Genomic DNA, 17767 nt, shown 5'->3' on the forward strand with positions numbered 1-17767 from the left:
CTGTGGGATTTAAAACACAAAAATAAACAATGATGCAGCTGACATCGAGATATATTGACTTTTAGTGTCTGAAAAGGGTCAGAATTAAAAACACCGAATCCTACATTTTTCATTACCAGAGTTGCACTTAGTATGTGTCTGTCAAGGCCAAATAATCCTACACATGAGGATTCACGATTTTCTTTTTCCAGATCCGGATTATTATTATCTGGATCTACACAAAATGGTACAAACTCATAGACAACACCATAAATATATCTGATTTTTTATTAAGATCCCTACATTAGCATTAGCATACGTACTGAACTGATTTGCACCAAATTTGGTGTCGATCCGTTTAAAAAGGCGTATTCAGGAATGTTTGTTAAAATCAATTTCTTAAACATTGCGAGATAAGGCATTTTTCAGGAAATAATGTATGGATCTTGATGTGTTTAGATCTAGATCTCACTCTAGCCCTGAGGGCCAGTTGACTGAGAAGGTAAATCTGTTTCTCTTGACTTCAAGCTACTTTCCATCATACAACTCTTTGCTATCTTTTGATATATCTAAATCTAAATTACATTTAACATGTAAAATTGGTGGAGTGACCCTTTAAGAAAATTATTTACGGCAGCGGTTATTTTTTGCACAATGTTTTTTTTTAAGGTCAACCACATGTCCCGAAAAACAGGAATAGAAAGCCAACATGACACTTTCTAATACAAATTCCCCTGACATGCTGGACAAGTGAATCAGGGTTTGATGGAAATTATGGCAAAGGTCAAATTATCAGCTATGACATGATTCTTCACTAGCTGTAGCAGCATTAGTCTGAAGGTTGAGCTCACAAAAAGGTACATAACATTTAGAGGAAATCAATTTTATTAAATATAAACAAAAGAGGTTACAAAGTTATAGCTAATACACAAATAGAGGTGCCTGTAGATTTCTATGAAAATAGAAACAATGTTTGTATATTTACACAGCTGTGAAGATGATGAACACATTTATCAAAAATGGTCACATTATAGTTGTAGAAAGGTCAACAGAAGTCTTCAATCTCCTGCTCCAACTCCTGATCAAATAAAAAAGACCAGAGAAGCACATCTGATTAGGAACATTACAGTAAAGCAAAAAATAACAATCTACTGTGTCAAAAACATGAAATATACATTTAATACTAAATAACACTGGCAATATTCCACATTAAAGGGGGCCTGTCATATGCATATATGTGTATAAATATATAAGTATGTATGTATGTATGTATGTATGTATGTATGTGTGTGTGTGTGTGTGTGTGTGTGTGTGTGTGTATTACAATGTTGGATGTCCATATTAAACATTAAGCGGTGGTGTTCACAAACACTGTGTGAGCCACAACTTAGCAAAGTTCTCGATGTTTGGCGAATCAGAAGAAAGTCGGCTTTAAAGACACCTGAGCTAATATGCCTGATTAAATCAAAGGCTTGACTGAGGGATCATGCAAAGCTGCTCTAGTGGAGTCCCAAAATAAAAATATAGAGCTGGAAATAAGCATAATTGGTCTCCTTTAAGGCTACATGTAATTATCATTATCCTACACTTCTCTTGGACAACATTGCTACAATAAAATATGAAAACTGAATATCTTAGGTTTTCTTCAGTGGAGACTTTTTACCACATCATAACAGTTCCAGGACACTATTGTTGTTCACACACAGGTTCACTGAGAGCCATTGTTAAGATTATTACTTCACCCCTGTGCGTTTCCTCCTATGACAAGTCAGAATATCTACAGTGAAAAAAATGCTACATCTGCTCATCAGTACAGTCAAGTACAAACCTGTATTAGTGCTGTTTTGTTGAAGTCTCGTCTGTGTCTATAAATGCTCTGGCAGAGCAGTGCATAGAGTTTCTCCAGCTTGTAGACCTCGTAGCCCTCAGTCTTGGTCACCACTCTCTGCAGCAGCTCCTGATGAAACGAAGAAAGGACAGAAAGAGGAATGACATGCAGAAGACATTTTTTAGCAAACTCAATATACAAGGAGCATAGTACAGAAAGAGGATTGACAAAAAAAAGTCATCTGCTTTTTAGGGCTACTATAACACAAGTCAAGATGCAGAAACCCAGATGGACGGGTAACTATAAGACTGTAGAATAAGCCAGCATGTATCCCAGCATGTATCCCACACCTTTAATTTGTCTCTGTCCACCACCAGAGGAGGAATTTTCTGGTCCAGTATCTGCAGAGCTTTGTCCACATCAATCATCTGCTGCTGCAACACAGCATTCTTTAGAGCCCGAGTCATTCGCCTCACACTCCGCTCTGAGACACAAAACACATGCACCCAAATATTAAGATCACTGTAATAGATGACAGACTGCTCACACATTGGCTCTGAGGCACAAAGCATAAAGAAACACTTAGGCTGCACCTTTCTATCTCTAGAAACACTACACTAGTGATTTTCTTTCATGAGTGATTAAGTGGATTGACGGTCAGCAATCCTCTTCATATATTCTTTGCCAAACTCTGACTGTGAGACAGTACTGATATCCAACCTGTGTTAGTATCCTCATCTCCTCTGACAGCTGCAGAGGCATCTGTGGTTGAGGTTTCAGTCGCTTCCACCTCCATTCGCTCAGCATGGCTCTTCGGCTCTGCTTCCTCTGCTGTGGCTACTTTGTTGTTCCTGTCATTTGCCAGTCTTCCAGTTTGACATTTCACAATTTCAGTTTCTGTCAGCTTTTGTCCGTGGGTATCTCCCCCTGTGTCAATGTGGCTGTCTTTGTTAGTGTTCTCTGAAATGGTTTCACTGTTCTCATTTCCTCCCTCTGTCATCGCTATGTTTCCTTCCGACTGTCCTGGTTCATCTGTGACAGATTTATCCACCTTTTCTTTTTCATTCTGCGTAAGGTCGTCATTTTCTGTTTTTTCGCTTTCACACAGGATAACCTTGTCTTCAGCAGCTTGACTCCCCTCCTCTATTCCCTTCTCCTCCTGTTCCCTCTCAGTGGGCCCTGAACCACCTTCCTGAGCTTCTGCAGGCCCTGATTCTACATCAACCTCCATCTGATCCTCCTCTCCACCAGTCCCCTCATCACGCTCTGCTCCTGTTTCCTTCTCAGCCTCCTCTTCGTCATCTCCATCTTCCTCATCCTCATCAGAGTCCAACTCTCTGGATACATGAGGAGAGGAGGAAGACTTCTTCTTTGCAAGTAAGCCAGCAGACCAGCGACTCTTCCGCCTTTTCTTCCTATGGGCTGGGGGAACAAAAGGAGATAAAGATTTATTTGTTATAGTTCTTTTATGTTACTTATTTGTTTGTTTTTTGTAATCTAAAGTAGTTTTTACCTGTGTTTTTGGGTGTTGTAACAGTAGAGGCACTTGTATTGGGGCAAACGGCAGCTGTGGCTACAGCCTGATGTCTTTGTGGGGTCATGTCAGTGATCTTGGCCTCGGCTGGAGGTTTGTGCTGTTTGGGAAGGACATGGTAAAAGGAGGGAGCAAACCTGGCAGTGGAGCAACCTGAGGTAGACAAAAAACAGAAAGCACACTGCTTTTTTCTCCACCTTTGCACTTCTGTGAAACTACTTTTGTTCACCTAAACTGAAAGGTCTGGTTTAAGTGTATGCAACTGCGCAGTCTTGATTCAAATCACAACCAAATTGTACTTTGAGGGACAATACTGAGAGAAGTACAAATGTACATGACAAAATTAAATATGGTAGTATGAAAATAAAAGCATAAATGTTGTCTAAGGTACTTTGTAAGAGGTTTTCAACGTTAGCCGCTACATATTTGTCAGAGTCAAGTCAGTCCAAGGGTAACTAAAATTATCTACACTGGTTAATATTTAAAACTAGGCTCACACAGAATGTCAGAGTTAAAATTAGAGGCTAGGACAAAGTTAATCATGAGATTTTCTACTATCACACACAGACACACAGAGCATCTACCTCGTGTGCTGCGCGACGCTTTGATGTCCTCACAAATCTTCTCAAAATCTTCATCCAGCTCATCTGTAATGATGGCATGGACAGTGTCCTTCAATGCACATGCTCTGTGGCGGATCTGACGGTCTGGAGGAAACACACACAGACACACACATAGACACACACACAGAGTTTAGTGTTTCATTCATCATCAGAGACTATATATAGATATAACGGAAATTAATTAGTACATTCTGCATGAGTTTGATTTACACAGTAGTGTTCTTTGTACCTGAGGGGTCTCTGTCTGGGTTGTATTCAAGGGCATTCTGCCAAATGAGATCCACATCTTGCAGGAACTCTTTCACTGTCCTGTACTGATGGAGATCTATCTTGGAGAGAACTGTTGACAGGTCCATGGGCTTCTTGATCACCTCAGCGTAATCTGGAACCTGACACACAAAGAGACTGTTGTGAATACGACCATAAAGAAAGGAATCTAATTTAACATGGGAGTTCAGTGTATACAGTGGGGTCCAAAAGTCTGAAACAACTTTACTTATTCTCTTTAATGGGACAGTGGTCTGAGATTTTGGACCCCACTATAATCTACAGATATGAGCAACAGAATAAGTGTCAGCAGCTCACTGGGTTGCAGATAAGCCATTTATTTACCATTTTAACATAACTATATGTAGGATTTAAAAATGTCTGACTTCGGTGCCACCCAGGGGTACTATCAAAAAAAAAAAAACTGTGGCAAACAGCAGTGTAAGCCACCAAAGATGGTCAAGTCATCTCTCCACTCAGTGGAGATGCTGGAAACAGGTATTAAAAGAAGATAGACCACCATAGAGTAAAACAACACTGAACAGCAACCTACTTCCTGGCCTAACGGGATACAGTGCAAAACACAGATATCACAACTTGGCCATTAGTAAATGAGCTTCAAATAAGGCAACTGATTAGGAGAGAATAGAATTTAATTACAGCTACCTCATCTAAATCCACAGGCTTTGTAAAAGCCTTGAAGCGTTTATCTTGGGACAGTCGGTTGGTGACATCACGCAGGAAGAGGCGGAGCTCCCTGAGGGTGTTTTCCTCCTGCCCCTCCAATTTTTGGGTCTCTTCTATTGTCAGCTGACGTGGAGGAGGTGGAGGGGCGACAGGGAGCGCCTCCAACACATGTAGCACTGAGAAGAGGGTTGACAGACACAAATGCACTCAAACCTCATACAGTTCATAGACAATGCATTTTATCAGTAGTTTTAAATTAACACTCTGCACTATGCCCTGAAATATGCTGCATTTTTTGCTCTATGACCCCTCTCCTCATCCAGAATTAAACTTTACAAGTTTAATGCCCATTCCATAATTTTCATTATACAATTGAACCCCTGTGGTTTTCAAGGATGTTTCAGCAATGTTATGTTTTTCTGAACACATTACCTGAGATTAGAAAAGCACCAAAGCCCATGTCAATCACATACTACACAAAGCTAACTTAGATATGTAGTTTGTTACCAAATTCATGTATTTCTCACCAGCTTTCTTTTTTGAGGCAGGGGCCTTGGCAGCCTGGTTTAGGATCAGGTCCTCAAAGAAGTTTGTTCTCTCTCTGCTGGTGGGGACCTGGATGTGGAAAACCTCCCCGTACTCCACGCGAAACAATTCTTGAACCTGAGCCAAGAAAGTGAGGGATGAGGGAAGACATTTTTGTAGAGTTTTTGTCTACATTTCAGAAAATCCTTCTACATTGTGCTTTGACATCTTATTTTCACTCCACAGCAAGTCAATATTGTATCACTCTTCTTTTGATACCTCCATACTGAGTTGGTTGTATTGCAGGTTGCAGGTGGCCAGCAGCAGTATAGGAGAGAAGGCAGGGATCGAGCTAAGCAGGCTGAGGAAGGTTGCTCTTAAGGCAGGACCCACTGTTTCCCACCACTGTCCAATGTGAGGGATGTAGAGGATACTGGGAGCTGTCCGTTTGGCTTCAACAAAAATCTGCAGAACATATGACAAAGAAACACTAATATATGGTATGCTTTACAAAAACTGGAAGTTAATCTACAGATAAACATACAGAACAGGGGCACTTTCACAGAACACGATACTGGAACTGGGGCTAGCTAGTTAGCCAATTTAGCTAACTTCAGTAGAAGAAAAGCAGTGATAGAAGAAGAAGAAAAACGAACTAAAGCTAACGTTGCTTTCCACTGCTGGAGACAGTGGAAACGTGCAACGTTTCTTCCACACTGGTGTGAGCAGGTAAACCGATGTTAATGCTACAGTTGGCTCTGTAACAATAGCAAAATGTACAAACAGCTCATTTAAACCCTCGCTCAAAAGTGAGGATTTGTTTCCTTTTCTTCTCTTTAAATTGCTGAACACCTTTGGGTTATTTTATGATTAGAAAAATAAGCAATTTCAAGAGATCACTTTGGTAATGTCTACTATTTGTCTGTAGTACATATTTATCCCCACTGTCCATGATGTAAGGAGGTGGGGCCCATGAACTACAGTCTCTGTGGCAGCCATTTTGGCCAGTGAGGTCCATTGTAAAGAACACACTGAATTTGACAAGGCTGCAAGAATAAAGAGCCCCTCTAGGCTACATCAGTTCTGTGTGAGGGCAGTATTTATGGATCTGTTTAAATGTAAATGACCCAACTCAAAGGCATCTCATGAAATCTTATTTGTTGTGAAATATCTACATGAATATGTCATTTACCTGAGCACAAGTCTCTTCTGGTGCAGTTGCACTGGCTCCAAACAGCATGGCCATGTCCAGGGTGTACACGGTGAATTTCTCCAGAGCATGGAGGACAGCAGGGGCCAGGTGGGAGCTCTGACCGGAGCCTGGTCTGCCCTCCAACAGCAGTCTTGGACGGTAGGATGTCGGCTGGCTTAGCACACTCCTACACAAGGAGAGATGACAGAGACTGAGATAGGTGAAATAGTGAGGATGTTCAGACTTATTTTCACTGAGGTTTTCAAGGGCTCATTAAGTTGCTTAAATTATGTTTTCAAAGCAAAGTAAAGATAAAGGGAACAGAGGGAAGACAAGTACAACACACAAAACTAAAAGTCTAAACTCCATAGATATAGTCGTAAACAAAATGTTTTCTGGGAAAATTCCACATTTAGTTTATTTTTATTTTCTAAAGGGAAAGAAGTAAATACTCATTAAAACAAGCTTTTTTTCACATGTTAACAGTTCACCATTATGTTTTATGAACTCAAAAATAGAAAAGTTAAGGCATCCTTCTAAGTTGGAACTTAGAAACCCCCCATTTGGCAGATATCATAGCTTGCAAACACTTTTATCAACTCAGGAATACTCATCAGCTGGCGAATCCTACTGACAATACTTGACTTGGCGTCCAAGTCCTACTGAGTTAATTTAGGCCTAATGAGTTAATGAAGTTCTAAGTGTTTTACAAGTGGTAGGGTCTCCAAAGTTTCAAGTTCATGAAATAAAAAGTAACAGTGCATTAATATTTGAAAGTCACATTTTGATGTCTCTTTAGACACAGTGAGTAAAAAAATAAACCTGCAGCATAAAATTCTTCTCTGAATAACGGCTAACCCACCTGTTGAGGTTGAGGAGTCCATTAGCAGCAGGTGTTTTGAGTTTAGAGTGAGGGGTCTGTACGTTGGAGCAGATCTCCGAGTCCTCATCCTCACTGAACATCAGGTCATCCTCAGACACACCACAGGCCACATCTGGAAATGAACACACAAGCACAAACACACACTACAGCAGTTATTCCAAGTGGCCGACTGATGCTCCAAAAGAGGTTGGCAAATGAACAATCAATCTAGATGTTATCTATTCTATAATTTCTTATGGACACAGGAAATTACTTAAAATTAAATAAAAGAATGCACGACCATGAACAGAACACAAGGGCCAGAATAAATTAATGCAAAACAGAGCAAGAGAAGAGGACGAGCAGGACTGTACCATGTTCTCTCTTCCTCTTTAAGCCCTGCTCAGCATGCGGGAACACTCTGCTGACTGTGTGGAGGATGTTCTGCAGGGCGGAACTCAGCAGAGGACGGATGGCAGGAATCAAGGCCTTGGCTGGTGACACTACCGCCCTAAAAATCACAATTGGCATCATATTTACTGAATGACAGAGTAGTGTTTACACTAAAAAAAGAGACAGCCGCAAAATACACTACCTCTGCGCAGCTGGCACCATCTTGGACATGGCGGACATAAAGTCTTTGTTTGTGATGGCAATAGAGTTGACATCAAGTACAAGTTTCTGTGATGAGGAGTAGATTTGTGGGTAGCGACGTCGCAGTGCACACAGGGCAGCTTCTGAACACACTGCCTTGATGTCTGCTCCACAATAACCTGCCAAGTAAAGACACAGCTTATTGTTAAGGGCCTCTGAAACCAGCAGACAAACTTTAATCTGTAGTCCTGGTAGTACAAAACTTTGTGCAAGTTTCCCCTGTAGAGATTCATGGATGGACTTGGAAGGATTTTGGTTGTGAGACACAGACTTTGTCTTGGGCTCATTCTAGGATAATTTCACATAAATGCACTTAAAAAGAATAAAAACTACTATTTTTGTTGTTATACCAAGTTGGAGAAGTTTAGGAAGATGTGTAATTTTTTCAAGCAGTTGGGAACCACTATGCAAACATACCAACACATTTATCTGCCAATTCCTCCAGAAAAGTGTCAGAGGGTCGAGGAGTCCACTGTCTGGTGTGGATCTTCAGAATGTCCTTTCTAGCCTGCAATAAAAATGAAATCACAGCATTTCAAGACCAGAACCAAAAGTCTGCAAGATAAAAACTAAAAACCATTATCCCCTTGTCCCAAAATCATTTGAGAATGTGCTCAGAGTTGCTTTTCTTTTTCTACAACCTAAAGATGCTGCTCATTTTAAAATATGTAATAGAATAAACACCCACCAGCAAAGTAATAAAACCAATGATGGTACATTTCACATGACTATTTGAACTAAGACAAATCTAAGAATCAGGAGATCCTAAAGAACCAAGTTTTTATCTCAAAAAGTTTCCATGCATTCAGAAAACCGAAAAAAAATCACCTCCTATACATGAACAGGAGTGATAGGTGCAAACTACACAGAAATTACATTACTCCACATCATACGTGTCTGCTGATTTTTGAAAGTTCATTACGATTTAACAACAACCTACATGTAAAATGTTTTATTATAGCTTCTAACCAGTAAAGGGTATGTAGAGTTTCTCACCTCTCTGTCAGGCAGGCCAAAGAGAAACTCTCTGTCAAAGCGTCCTGGTCTTCTCAGAGCTGGGTCGATGGAGTCCAGTCTGTTTGTGGCTCCTATCACAACAACCTCGCCTCTACCATCTAATCCATCCATCAGAGCCAGGAGGGTCGACACAATGGAACTATACAGAAAGAGTAAGGCTCAGATTACCATCTGACTCTTGGTCAACTGAAGATGCTGGATTGTAGTGACGACTATATCAAAGTCATAGATTTAGTTGCAACAGAAAATGTAACAGAAAATGTCTTCTTCCAAGGACAGCAGCTTGATGCTGTCCTCAAAAGTGAGGATTTGTTTGCTTTTCTCTTATTCACATTGCTGACCACCTTTGGGTTATTTTACTGATGATCAGAAAAGTAAGCAATTTCAAGAGATCACTTTGGTAATGTCTGATATTTGTCTGTAGTACATATTTATCCCCACTGTCCATGATGTAAGGAGGTGGGGCCCATGAACTACAGTCTCTGTGGCAGCCATTTTGGCCAGTGAGGTCCACTGTAAAGAACACACTGAATTTGACAAAGCTGCAAGAATAAAGAGTACCTCTGGGCTACATCAGTTCTGTGTGAGGGCAGAATTTATGGATCATAGGTCTATTTAAATGTAAATGACTCAACAGCGTGTCCATGTCCACAGTGTTGATGCTAACACTGGCTATGTAGCAATAGCAAAAACCTACATATATCATGAACAGCATAAAGTAAGGAGCACAGCTGACCTGTGGATCTGGTCTTGACGGCTGGACCTGACTGGAGCCAAACCATCAATCTCATCGAAGAAGATGATGGATGGACGCATTTGGTATGCCTACAAACAATTCATTAAGAATTCAATCAGTCACAGATTGCCTTATCTTCTGACCTGATACTTAATAATAATGTACAGGCCTTAACTTAAATAATTCTAATCTACAGGTTATTGTATCAAAATATAGTGAGTTAGCTTTGTAAAAATATGTTCTCTCTTTGTTGGTAGTTTTATCTTTGTTAAAAACAGGACACTAATAAAGTTTTCAAGAAAGGAATAAATCTCAATCTGTCCCAAAAACCATCCCTGAAAGTCTTAGTATGTGGTACATTGAAGAACAGTTTGATTTACCTGGTCAAACAGCAGGCGTAGCTGTCTCTCAGATTCTCCCACCCACTTACTGAGGCAGTCAGCTCCTTTTCTCATGAAGAATGACACCTTTCTTTCCCCCTGACTGCACTCGTTGGCCAGGGCTCTGGCTACAAGGGTTTTCCCTGTGCCTGGTGGACCATAAAACAGACAGCCCCTAAGGACAAAAGAAAACATGACAAGGAGCAATAATGGGGATTTCATTAGGATTTAATTGGCATTAAAACCCAACCGAAGCCTGAGGCAGCAGCAGACTGAGAACAGAAAGGACACGCAAAGAAGAAAGAAAAGCAGGAGACAGAGTGAGAGAAAGGCACAGAAATAGTGGAAAAGTTGAATATACGGCAGTAAACACATGTTGTAGACAACACTCCACTTCACCAACCCAGTTTGACACCACTTGTAGATTCTCAACCTATGGGAACATTGTATATGCAAGCAAGCGTGCCACTTTCACTCGTTCAAACACACACATTGTTTACCTGGGTGGCTGTATTTTGAACCTTTCAAAGACTTCTGGGTAGAGGAGAGGGAACACCACCATCTCCTTCAACGCTGAGATGTGTCTACTCAAACCTCCAATGCTGTCAAAGCACACCTGGATCACAAAATAATTTTGTTTTCTCATATTCTTCAAAAATGTAACAGTATTTTTTAAAGATGTGAAAAGTCTTGTTTTATGTTTTTTCAGAGTGCCACTTCAAAAACATAATCAGGGTAATCTTATGTTTGAATCAATATAGCAGTGTGTATGGCCCCTGTTTAGTCAGACTGCTTTCGCCGTATCCTCTTACCGTCCTGTCTATGTGCATGGGGTCCACATCAGCGAGGCTGGCTCCAATCTTCATCCTGTCCTTGTGGATTCCCAGCAGGTCTTCTTTCACAAGGTTCATAGGTAGACATCTGCATGAAAAACACAAATATCACAATATTTCTTAACAGATTTTTCTTGGAGACACATTTGTAAGTGTATCCTGTCTTATCCCCTTTACACTGCAGGCAATCAAAAGATCAATTAATGAACTAGAGACATAAAACTTGCTTTGTTTGTCTTTGTGGTCCACCCACATGCTGAAGAACATTGCTGTTGTCTACTTGTAATTGTGCTGTATGACGGCTGCTGCTGCTGCTCTCACCTGTTGACTGACCTGCTCCTGTTCTTACTCCTCCTTCTCTGGAATTTCTCATCGTCTGAAGATGAGGAGGTGGAGTCGCTGCTGTGTATGGCATGTCTCCTTCTGCAAGGGCAAAGGTTGCAAAAACAGTTGATCGTAAACAAAGAGCTCCAGCAAAATCAAGGTATGTCACTCTCTACAACACAAGAATTAATGCTGTTAAGTGACAACCAACACTAACTTGAACACAAAAATTCTGACAAACAAAAATACACAACACCATTACCACCCACTAATAAGAAAGTATTCACATACACAAACACATTGCAGATGTAAAGGTGAAAATCCATGAATTTAGAAAAAAATGCAAGGCAAAAGTATTTGATTATGCATTATGTGCAACAACAACATAGGGGTGACTCATCCAGCCAGTTTAAATGACACCATCACCATGCATGAAATCTGACCACAACGACACACATGGAGGGCTTGTCTTACAGAATTCACTTTAAAGACCAAGTAATAAATAAAGTACGCAAAACTCGTGGTTCCAAAGGCAAGGGATGCTTTGTGATAAGATGCACATAAAATACTGGCTAATAGAGACTCAACCTTCAAAACAATGGATCTTTCTTTGTTTAAACAAAAGCATAAAAATAAAAAAGTTTGGGCGAAATGTGGTTCAACGACTCAATACTTAAACCATACTGCCACCCGAATGTGCCACGCCTACCGACAACCATAGTGCTAGCAGAGACAGACAGCACCTCAAAGACACACTACAGACTAACCATAAACACTGACAAAGACAAATAGTGAGGGTCTTACCTCTCAGAACTACTCCTGAGGGTGGGATGAATCAGAAAAGAAGAGGAAAAAAGAGGATTTTGGAATGGATTTTTAAATGTGATAATGCAGGCGTGTGTGAGTGTATGAGCTATGAGTAAGTAATACAATGTAATAGCTGTCACACTGTGAAGAAGCGATTTATTAAAAGGCTCCATCTTCCAGGAAAAGCTTTGATAAACCTGAGTGAGAAAAGTGAAAAAGCATCTGTTCCAATGTTATAACTACAGTTTATCCTGGCTGCATTAGTAATAAACTAGTATTTGTATTACATACAAATGTAAGACTGATTATAGGTGTGATCCTGTTCTGCTACTGTACGAGTCAGACCACTTTTGCCGATTGGTACAGTAAATTGGAAGATTATTTAATACATTATAAATCTGACCATTGAGTGTTAGTGAGAAAACAGATTGCAGATGTTTTGTTTCTCAGTTATAGAGTAATGTGTCGTGACTAAGCAGTCATACTAACCGGCTGGTTCTCCTCCTGTTGTATGGGCTCCTGGGGGCCGTGGAGCTGAATCTGAACCTTCGTCTGGTAGGAGATGAGTGGTCCTTGAAGTACATGCTGCGTTTCCTTGGCTCTCTAGGTTCTGACAAAACATTTACAAACCTCAAACTGTGTCAAAGTAATGCAAGCAGAAATTGTGATTAATTGACCTTAAAGAAAACACTGGGGATTTCCTGCATTGTGTCTCTTCATAACTAATGACTAACTTCTAAACAAGGTTTACAAAAAGGTACAGAGATCTCATGTTTTTATAGCAATCAGCTTCTTGTGGTCAACACCAGCACAGATTTGCAGGGCAAGAAACTGTAGCCCTATCCCTTAAAATTTAAGGCTGTAGTCAACCAAAGAAAATCTTGGTCGGCTTAAATTATACCTATTCTTCAGCGTAGAGTAGGTCATACCTAGTCAATTCATCGTAGGGAAAAAAACCTGCATGTGTTCTCTAGATTAACTGAACTGTCCACAGTGCCCCGAGTGCATTCTACCTGGTATCACTATTCGCCTAAATGAATTATAAAAAACATAAAACCTAGTATTTGCGGAATGACATACTGAAATATGCCAATTCTGTTACAGTTAGGTATATAAATATTTAGACAGGGACACAATTTTCATAATTTTGCCTCTAGATCTAGACAAAAATATTGCATTAACCATTTAGGAATGTGAAATAATAAGTAAAATAATCGATGTGGCACTTCTCTCCTTATTAGTAACACACGTGATTGTAAGACCAATGAGAATTTGGTCGGACAAGAGCATATCAACTAACCAATTGACCAGGAGACTATAGCCCAAATTAATATTAAATTACATTTTTTAGCATTTATGCATTATCAGATTTCAGTAACAGAACTGTCTCCAAAAGGACTCATATGATTTCTGAGTCTAAAATTAAGCTAAAATTGGAGTATTTATTACAAGTGTTTCAACCCTTTCACATGCTGACACATCTACCATCTAAACAACATCAATCAATAGTTTTGAAAAGAAGCAGTACCATCCTGCGGGGCCTGGTAACGAACCACTGCCTTTCGCTGTCTGAAGTCATAGCGCCTCTGGTTTTCTTCTTCTTCATCCTCATCCTCGCCATCCTCCTCATCATCATCATCTTCCTCCTCCTCCTCATGTTCTCTGTCTTCCTCCTCTTCTTCATCGTGATCATCCTCATCCCCTCCTGTGAAAAAGAAAAAAGAAAAGAATTCATAACATAAACTACCGCTGCTCCCTAAATCTACAGACAAAATTTATGGTACTTTTTATAATTATTATTATTATTAGTTTCACAATGAGGTTCTTGCAGTTTTGCACTTCAGAACAGAATTTCCAACTCATCCTGTAGCTGACTACTTCCTAGTGTCTGTCTAAAATAGAGCCACTAGACAGCCGTAACAGCACTAAGCTCAACTAAGGACGCACTGGAGAGCTGGTGCGAAGATCAAATCATTGCCACTGCCTGAAAATCAAATCAGCTTTGCAAATTTACAAAACATTATTCAAAATATCTGGCTAATTACAATTTTTAAACAATATATAAATTCTGTTTTGGATTACATTATAAGGAGATAGCCCATAGACCTTAAGATGAAAACCCACCAGTGTATGCAGGTGTTTCCCATGTCTTTGAGAGCCTCCATGTATAAAACTAAACAAAGTATCTGCAAAACTGAATAGCATGCTTTGTTTCCAACAGCTATGTACATTATGTTGTTACTAAACTTAATCCATCTCACCTTGGTTCTCCTTAGTGTCTTTATTCTCCACATTCGTCCTCACAGACCTTAGCATCCGGCCCCTGGTGTAAACACCCAGCTGCTCAGGGCAAACAGGTCAAATGCTTATTTACTCACTGCTTTGATTTTTTTCAGTTTGTCAGCTTGAAAATCAAAGTGCAATGTTTGCTGATTAGGGTTTTACCTCTTCTTTAGTGTCTCTATCTCTGCTCCTCAGTCTGCGTCTCATCTTCTTCATGTCATCCATCTTCTGGAGGACAGCTTCAGCAGTGCTAAGGTTAAATTAAAGACAAAACTTTTCTCGAAGTTCATCATGAAATTAACAAGTCATTAGTTTCAAACTGAGCTCCAAAGTTGTTTGTGTATGTGTCTTCAATACTTGAGGTGGTGCTGCAGCTTTATATTCAACAGAACCAGTGGGGGAGGTAGAAACCGAAAGAAACTGGAGTAAATGTTGCTGAACTCACTTGGTGATGAGGCGGTCGTAGAGCACTGACTGGTTGCGGGAATCCAGCTTGTATCTGGTGATTCGGGAGCTACGTCGCACTGAGCGATCCTCCTCTTCCTCCTCCTCCTCCTCCACTACTTCTCGGCTCTGTAGGTTAAAGCGGCTCCTCCTGGGAGTGGACGACGCCTCCACTTCTTCTGGAACATCTGAGGCACCAACAGAAGTGCTGTTTGTTAGCCTCTTAGCAGTGTAGACCCTCCTAAAACAACTTTCTTGTGCAATATAATCTAAGCAATCTAAGTGCTCTATGGAAAAACACTGTAGCGGACTGTACCTGCTTGCTGCTTGCCACTGGATGCTTTTCCTTCTCTCTGTAGCCTGGACGATTTCCTGAAGACAGAAAGAACATATTGCATTAAAAATTAGTTCCTTGTGTCATGTCATTGCATTGTGTGTTTGCCATATTTAGTAAAAAACACGAAGTATTAGGTTTTTTTTATTTTTTTTCACAAATATCTGTTGCACATTTAACACATTACGAACCTAAATGTTTGCCTTTGCAACAGAGCCCCGGCAATGGCCAAGAGCCATATTTAGTTTGTGACCAGTTTTCCGCATTTAATCCCTAACCTGCAAATCTACAGGTAGGGGAAAGTTGGCTAAATATTGACACTAATAATCAAATAGTAATCAAGGTGAGTGGATCTGTATTACCTGGTGCAGAAGCCTCCAGCCTTGTCTTCATTCACAGGCGAACTGGTCTGTGGCTCCATGTTGGCAAAGGAGACCTCTAGTTTAACTCTCTGTCCTCTGGTCCTCAGAGAGTGATGGAGACCACTTTCCTCATCCTGCTTCATTTCAGCATGTCCCTGGAACAGTCAAATTACAAGTTTATCATTTACAATATATATAGTTTCCATTTCCAAGAATTCAAGTTAATTGTGGGCTGGGGTGAAGAATAATTACTTGATTAACTTCTGGTTCTGTGCAAAACTGACATGGGATACACATCTAGAAATCAGCTGCCACTATGACTCTCTACTTTGCAGTAACCAGTAGGAGTGTGAAGCAAACAGAGTTTGTCATTATTTACATGTAACATTATCCATAATCCCATTCATTTCTATTCATTTGCTTCAGCTTTATTTGAAACTTTTTCCAATTTGCAAATATCTTAGTGCACTGTATTCACCGAACCATCTGCCTTATGGGTTCGCCTGCTGACCACTGTATCAGCAGGCACTTTGATGAACTTCTTTGAATGTATAGAGGATGTTTTGTTTTTGTATTGGAACTAGGTCCTAAGAGTTAAACACCACTGTACAGAAAACCGTTTCACTCCGGGAATATACTTTTAAAAAGTAGTTTATGATAAACGTTACTTAACATCAATGTCAAGTATATGTGTACAGACAAAATAAAACATGTTTTTAAAACTGGGGTCAAAGTTAAGAAAGCTGTAGTGGAGTATGTTTTACAAAATAGTGTCTCTGAGAAAAACTTGGTTACAGTATATCAAGCACATTTATTAGTAACAGAGGAGTCTTAGATAAGCTTTAAAGAATGAATGAATGAATGAGTTCATGAAAAAATGGATTAGTAGATTACTCACCCCCTCCCCCAAATCAATCACATGCAACACACCCCCTTGCTGGGCAATTAACTTCTGACATCTGGGAAGTATACTTGACAACCTGGTCTTGTAACCTATAGCACTGTTTTATGACCATGGCACATACCACTGAACAAAACATTATAACAGATTGTTCACTGGCTGTATAATTTGGACTATGGAGTTTATAAATGGCCGTTACGTTTAAAATAATAAATGTGCAATAGACATGCGAGTTTCAGTAAAACGTTAAGAGACTTGGGGTGCTCATTCAGATAATTTGGCAGTAGCCTAACTAAGTGTCTAGCTGTCAATGTAGCTAGTTAGCTTAGCACGCTAGCAAAACTAGCACAGTAAAGTTACGTTTATAAATAATTTAACCACCTAACAAATGGTGATCTATCTATGTAACCAGCCGTGTACGAGAGTATTCTCACATTCGCCGTGTTATTTTCGCTGCTGCTGAAGCTGTCATCCAGGGCCCGAGAGGACCGGGTCAACCGGGCGGACTTTCTCTGCGACGCGGGAAGCAACGACAGAAACTCGGAGCTTGTGTCCAACTCAATCGACCTCCTCTTCGGAGTTGCCACCGGATCAGCGCCGACAGTGCCGCTGCTGCGTAGTATCACCATCTTGACTCCAAACCGAGCTTATACCAGCACCAACGACGGATAATCAGCCACTATTCTGCCTTAAAAAGTCTAACGCTCACAGAACCGCCAACATAGTACAATAACGGTAAATATCCGCCAGCTGACACACACACTACTATCTCCTCACTAAACCCTTGATTTCTGGCGCCATAAACGTCATCGGAGGTTATGAGGTAGATATCCATGAGCTGCCGCCAGGAAAAATAGATCTCTTGGAAAATTGTACATGAAGTGAAATTATCAAATTGATTTTATTTTCATCACATTAACGATGCAGAATATTTTCGCGATCACTGTTGTTGTCGTAATCACATCAGTCATAGTATTATTTTAAATCTAACATAAGCGGAGCGATACGTATACAATTTGAAAAGGTGTTCCAGTTGAAGTTAGAGCGCGCTCTGCTCCAAACTGTGCACTAGCGCGCGCTCATTATGTACACAAACCATGTACTGACAGCACATTCATACATTCTCCATTTTAATCAATAAAATATCTTTAACGTTCCATTTAAAAAATATATATATAATCATTTAATACAAGGA

At 40.2% G+C, this 17767-nt stretch overlaps 1 protein-coding gene and 2 non-coding genes across 4 annotated transcripts; all 3 read right to left on the minus strand.

Annotated features, from left to right (window-relative positions):
- Positions 1–846: 846 nt before the first annotated feature.
- atad2 (ATPase family AAA domain containing 2) lies at positions 847–17371 on the minus strand. 2 transcript variants are annotated; one of them, XM_023410509.2, is made up of 30 exons: positions 17007–17371; positions 15672–15826; positions 15292–15347; positions 14977–15163; positions 14694–14781; positions 14510–14588; positions 13777–13953; positions 12738–12858; positions 12246–12260; positions 11439–11540; positions 11097–11205; positions 10785–10900; positions 10285–10459; positions 9905–9993; positions 9148–9307; positions 8569–8659; positions 8093–8270; positions 7872–8008; positions 7498–7630; positions 6636–6822; positions 5723–5908; positions 5446–5581; positions 4898–5094; positions 4194–4353; positions 3926–4048; positions 3321–3494; positions 2528–3229; positions 2158–2291; positions 1808–1936; positions 847–1057 (listed from the first exon to the last, which is right to left on the minus strand). In XM_023410509.2, exons 1-30 carry the CDS (start codon positions 17199–17201, stop codon positions 1025–1027), a joined length of 4524 nt encoding a protein of 1507 aa, XP_023266277.1. In that variant the 5' UTR covers positions 17202–17371; the 3' UTR covers positions 847–1024. The 2 variants fall into 2 exon arrangements, with proteins under 2 accessions (XP_023266277.1, XP_023266278.1); XM_023410510.2 differs by lacking the exon at positions 12246–12260.
- Positions 6360–6494, minus strand: LOC111658155 (small nucleolar RNA SNORA5). The gene has a single exon (XR_002760977.1). It is a non-coding gene; the product is annotated as a small nucleolar RNA SNORA5 (small nucleolar RNA).
- LOC111658156 (small nucleolar RNA SNORA5) lies at positions 9581–9715 on the minus strand. The gene has a single exon (XR_002760978.1). It is a non-coding gene; the product is annotated as a small nucleolar RNA SNORA5 (small nucleolar RNA).
- Positions 17372–17767: the final 396 nt, after the last annotated feature.

This window comes from Seriola lalandi, unplaced genomic scaffold, assembly GCF_002814215.2.
Source record: "Seriola lalandi dorsalis isolate HSWRI2012SDOR001 ecotype SW California unplaced genomic scaffold, Sedor1 jcf7180002054425, whole genome shotgun sequence".
In the NCBI taxonomy this organism is placed as follows: Eukaryota; Metazoa; Chordata; class Actinopteri; order Carangiformes; family Carangidae; genus Seriola; species Seriola lalandi.

Bases quoted from the DNA above. Each gene is read 5' to 3' on its own strand.
- atad2 (XM_023410509.2), bottom strand. From the start codon at position 17,201: ATGGTGATACTACGCAGCAGCGGCACTGTCGGCGCTGATCCGGTGGCA. The intron at 14,782-14,976 runs GTGAGTTCAGCA...ATTTAACCTTAG, and splicing joins TACGACCGCCTCATCACCAA to CACTGCTGAAGCTGTCCTCC. The intron at 8,009-8,092 runs GTAGTGTATTTT...TGTGATTTTTAG, and splicing joins ATGGTGCCAGCTGCGCAGAG to GGCGGTAGTGTCACCAGCCA.